This window comes from Serpula lacrymans (assembly GCF_000218685.1).
Source record: "Serpula lacrymans var. lacrymans S7.9 unplaced genomic scaffold SERLAscaffold_2, whole genome shotgun sequence".
Classification (NCBI taxonomy): domain Eukaryota; kingdom Fungi; phylum Basidiomycota; class Agaricomycetes; order Boletales; family Serpulaceae; genus Serpula; species Serpula lacrymans.
Genome location: NW_006763291.1, coordinates 3,221,729 through 3,227,342, shown reverse-complemented (window position 1 = coordinate 3,227,342; position 5,614 = coordinate 3,221,729). Strand labels below are relative to the sequence as shown.

The 5,614-nt window shown below is 46.4% G+C and overlaps 1 protein-coding gene across 1 annotated transcript; it reads right to left on the bottom strand.

Moving 5' to 3' along the window:
• Positions 1 to 217: 217 nt before the first annotated feature.
• On the bottom strand, positions 218 to 1,558 carry SERLADRAFT_345818 (uncharacterized protein; the record flags this gene model as incomplete). The annotated part of the gene is made up of 1 exon (XM_007314146.1): positions 218 to 1,558. One exon carries the CDS (start codon positions 1,556 to 1,558, stop codon positions 218 to 220), a length of 1,341 nt encoding a protein of 446 aa, XP_007314208.1.
• Positions 1,559 to 5,614: the final 4,056 nt, after the last annotated feature.

The following is a 5,614-nucleotide window of genomic DNA, read 5'->3' as shown; positions in this document are numbered from 1 at the left end:
GCGTGGGTGGCCCAAGCAAACTGAATGATCTGACGCGGGAATGGGTGATGGCAAGAATGTGCCGCCCTCCCTAGGCAGAATGGGGAGAGAAAAGAAAAAGAATGGGGGACCTATGTTTTGATGGTTAGCGAGCTGCATACCCAGGGTAGGTAGGAGTGACAACGCAAGAGCATCGCTAACCCACAAAAATGGGAGGCGCAACAATGTGCTCACCATACTAAGAAGGTTGAAAAACCGCTGACGCCTCTTTCTGGGACGTAAAGTGAATGAAAGCTACATGTAAAGCCGGCTTGTCTTGAATGTATGGTGTGAGAATTTGGGCATGGCGATGCAAGTATATCAAGAATGTGTTACTCCGCCATCTACCTTTGGCCTTCATGACTTCAAATAGAATACCTCGAAGGAGATATTTGAAAGTGGTGCCAATGCACAGGCTGTGTCCCAAAAAGTGGGGTAAGTGTTTTGCAGTTGTTACTCTGTTGAGTTTATCGATGAACGCGTTGCGAGTCATTGGTTTGAGGGTGTGGGATGAAGAACGGGGTTGTCGGTAGGCAAATGTGTGATCACTGTCTTGTGGCTTATTAACCTCAATGTCAATGTGATTGTTCCATGCTGCTAATGGATCACAAGGACCTTGTTGTTCAGCCCAGGAGACAGTTGTGGGTGTCTTCTCTGTTTTAGTGACAGGTAACACAAAACCTTTTACCTTGAATCCGTGACGATCCACAACGTCTGAGATTCCGGAAATGGAGCAGTGTACATTGGGATCAAATTCACTGACTGAGGCAATGGTGAATTCTCCTAGACGCGCAGCTGCAAAGAGCGTGGTGGTTATGCAAGCAAAGAAAGCCGCGTCGAATGGCTTTGATAAATCTAGACCCTCTTTCACTTTGCAAATTAGTTCAATGGTGAAGGGTTCGCGAGGGGGCCACTTAGAGGAAGGGGGGATTAGGGCCCAGGTGGCTGTCAGTAAAGAAGGTATTTCTGGTTCATTCATGTGCCATTCCAGGCCATGCAGTATGTGCCAAGCCCGGATTCCGTAGACATAGTTCCGAATTGTCTTGTTGGAATACTGGCCAGCAAGTGTGGCAATGAATGATGCTATGAGATCTGAATGAGCAGGCGCCCGGTCTGCCTCTGCGATGTTTTGTGAATTGCAGAATGCATAAAAAATGAGAAGTCCTGAGCCATAAGTTTTGCGCATGGAAGATGACCATGCATTGACTATTACTGAAGTGATGCGTTCAAAGTTTTGGCGGGTGATGAAACGGTGTGAAGGTGCATTAGGATGAGGGCGGGTAGTGATGGGGGTCCAAGCAGTGAGGCGGTCTTTCGTGAGGCAATTGGGGCGATGGGATGCGTGGAGGTTTGTAGTGTTCAGTGGATTGGGCGGGTTTAATGGTAGGAAGCGAGGGCTGAAAGGGCGGGAACTGTCTGGGAGCGCTTGGGTGCTGCTACTACATGAGTCTACTCTGGAAAGGGTTAGGGAAGAAGATGTTGTGGTTGCGGATGGTGCTTCTAAGCTTTGGAGGGAAAGAGCCAGTGCTGCTGATATCATGTGGTTCATAGATGACTTGATTGATCTCGTTGGGAATGCTGACTCTAGGGAGAGTGAGCTTGCGAGCCGGGTATGATCCTCTGGAAGGCGGGTCTGCAGGATTGATGTGAGTGTTGACGTATTCTGTGTGGATGACACATTGGTACGACTCTGCAAACTCGCTAATCCTGCGGAATACTCTGTTGGTTTGTTTGTGCCTACTCCTGCCTTTGGGCCAGGCTTGGATGACACCCTTGTTGTTGCTGCGGATGAGAATATGAGTGCGTTGAGGGAGGATTGGAAGTACGGATTGAACAGCCAATTCAAAGGTGACGGCTTCCGCCCATACAATATCTCTACCTGGTATTTGCCAGTTTTTCTTGAGTAACCAAGCTCTCTAATGGTGTCTGATAATGATCCCAAGGCCAGTTCCCGAGCTTGCATCAAAGAATATATTAATGTCTAGGATTGGCTGGGGAAATGAGATGTAGCGACAGGGGGACTCAGCTGTAAGTCTTTCTTTCCACCAGCAAACATTGTTAAGGATGTCTCGTGGGGGAGTGCGGGGTTTAAAAGGTTCACTATGGAACATTCCAGTGAACGCTTTGAGACTAGTTAGGTAAGCTCGGCCGGTGGGGATCACTAACACCGCATGTTGAAGTTTGCCCAATAGCGATTGGGCCTCTTCAAGTGTGTGTCGGGTGGAGGATAGCCAGAAATAGATGGTGTCACAATATTTTTTGCATTTTTTGGGTGGGATTGATACTGTGCAACGACTGATGGACCACGTGAAACCTATGAATGGGAATTCATCAGCAAAGGGTAGGTCTTTCGAACGTTCCCATGGAATGCCTAGTTGAGATGAGATGGCGTCAATGTCTTGTAAGTTATATGCAAAGACTCTGTCGTCATCTGCGTGGGGGGAAGCATCAGAAAGATCTCTGAGACAAAAATGCATGTCTTTGTCAAATTCTTCTGTTTCCCTGTTAGCATAAGTGTTCCCAAAGTACAAGAATTGTCCTCCGTTCTGTATGGGGCCTCCTTTACTCGCTATGGCTTCTTTCCAAGAAGAACACAATATATTGTAAGATTCTAGGTAAGATACAGGCACACATATGAATACGTGGTTGTCGACCCACTTAAAGATTGGGCCAATTCCTTTGGAACGGAAAATATTGGTCCCGGTATCTCCTATAATACTGTAGATGCCTGCAGAAGAAGTGAGGCCGAAACACGCTGATGTGTCAATTACAAATGAATCTTTGCCTGCCAGACAAACAACAAGGCCTGGCCACTGGGAGGGTGTGATAGGGATGGTTCGGTAGGCTTCTGCAACATCATGAATAGCTGCTTGAGTCCCTGGTGGGAGATGTGCAATTAAGAGGGAAAATATCGAAAATGTCGACCATGTGGAAGGAAATTTATCTGAATCTATGTAAGAGTTGACAGAGGTGGTGCCTGCTGCCGGTTTGTGAGGAAATGATAGGTTCTGGATCAAGTGGTATTCTCCTGGCTTGCCGGGTTTTGGTATGAGGGAAAGCGGGGAAGATTGAAAAGGTCTAATTGCGCTTTCAACTTCAGCTTTGGACATAGGGCCTATATAATGCTTTGACTCGAATTCTCGAGCAGTTATGTCTGAGAAAACTTTGACTTGACTATTGACTGTGATATTATTTTGAGGCACAAAGGTCCTCGAGAAGGATGGTATGGCCGCATCGAAGCCGTATGTGAGCGTGTGTAGTATGATAGGGTATTTATCTAACAAGTTTGCGTTTTGCAGAGCTGAAGCCCATGCCTTGACTTTATACGGTGTAAGTGGCTGGGTTCATCTGTTGTTTAGGGCATTCACGTGCTCCATGATTTGTGGCTCCACAACCTGAGCATTCATGCTTCTCAGGGTGAGAGGCGGTTTTGCAACCTGAGGCGCACTGCCAGTCAGTACAGATCTCTCTGCTGGCTGGGTTAATGATGCGGCCATTGGTGTTGCGGGTGCAACGAGCTGCGTTTCCGTCCCAAGTGATTTCGGATACGCAGGAGGGGATGTGGTGGGGGGATATGCCCAAGCAGATGGCGCATACGGGTAAGATTCACTTCTTTTGCCCTTTGGGACGAAAAGACTTTTGCATGTTGTTACAATAACACAATTTTTGGACCTTTCCTTTAATTTTCATTCTCCGCCTTAACCTTTTACTATAGTTCACACTCCGTGCCATGCGGCACTTTCCTTTTTTGTTCTAACTCCACTTTCTCGTGCAACACTGCCTTTATTCTTCTTTTAGACACAAACTCTCTCACGCAGTGGAGCTAACCACACAGGCTGCGCCCTCTGACATCATCAGCCACTACTTTTATCAACTGTACAGTACATAGGTACAAACACTCTGTATTAGTATAAATACCCCAATAGATCAAGGAGACTCCTCAGCAAGTCCTCCTGTTGTTAACCAACAAACTTTCTGCAGCCTAAGGGATAACCACTCCCCATTCACTACCCTTATAGTGTGTTCTTGTGTGCGCCAGAGTAACTAACTCTTGGTTGTTACACATGTCTTTATTTGCGTTGTTGTAGGGAACATCTCTGCTCTTTCTATAATGACTTTTGTCTGCCTTTGTGTATGGTCGCGTATATGGCTTTTCCGCGCGCTTACTATCACTGTAACTACACTCATGGCATTTGTGTGGTTGATACTGGGTGAGGGAGGATAGTCTGTTTTGGATCTATTGTTGCAATGTCAAGCGTGAGAATGACATATACGAGTATGTAACAAGTAATAAATGTCATTTTTGAGATTCGAAGAATCACGGTATGATGGTTGTGGGTAAAACGCGATGTGAAGAGGTATGAGGACGCAAAGAACACGGTTTCACAGTGTAGACAAGATAGGATCACATTAAAAGGTGATGTTTGGGGAAAATATGAGTATGCTGGTGTAAGGGATGGAAGGCAACCCACTAACCTGATTGAAACTTTCATTGTTGAGGTCCGAGAAGTATTCTCTCTCTATATGACTGAGGCGATTCTCGTTGATAGTGGAGATGTCCCATACTTTCACTCCTGTGTGCTTGAAGGATTTGTGCCGTTCCCTCCGTGCCTGAGCGTGATACGCGACTAAGATTTTTTCACCATGTTGTCTACGACGCTTGGGGTGCATATCGAGTTGCAGGTAGAAGTGACTTAACATTCTAGTGTAGTCGCGCTTCCAACCTGCTTTATCCATCTCATTTATCATGCAGGTTCAACCCACAAAAATCTGGCTGAGTGATAAATCTTTGTTGTGCAGCGCGTTCTTGGAAGCACGATAGGCTGAGGTGGGTTTGAGTGAGACTAAATTGTTCTCTCCTGATATCATGCTCAGAGAGTTAGCTACTGTTTGTTGACATGCTGAAGCATCACAACAGCATTCAACTGTGAAGTACCAAAGCTTGATGTAATCGCCGTTTTTGATCTTGTTGATGGCGTAAGGAGACAGTTTGTCGATGGTAAAGTCGGGTATGGTGGAATTGCTGTCTATTTCGTTGAAGGCGAGTTTGGAGTTTACTATGCTGCTCGGCTCTAGTTCGGGAGCGAGGTTTGGTTGATTGTTGGCTTGAGGTATTGGTGTAGTGTTTCGCGATGGAGGAGCTGGGGATGGTTGTCGATTGATCTGTTGCTCTGCCACCCATGAATCAACTAGGGATTGTACAGCTTGCTCTTCGGATATGTTGTTCGCTTGGACTAGAGCGTCTCGCATGATTTGAAAAGCTGGGCTTCAGAAGTTGGGGAAGCCCTGTGGGATGACAATGCCTTGCTGATCAGCCATGAGTTATTGTAACAACCAAGAGTTTGTATACTCTGGCACACAACTCAGACAAAGCTGTAAAGGTAGTGAGGGGAGTGGTTACCCTTAGGATAGGACCGAGTTAGTTGTGGGTAAACAACAGAAGGACTCGCTGAGGAGTCTCCTGGATCTATTTGAGGTATATATACTACTACAGGTTGTTTGTACATGTTGTACTATACAGTTGATAAAGCAGTGGCTGATGATGTCAGAGGGCGCAGCCCGTGTGACCAGCTCCACTGTGTGAGAGACTGTAGCT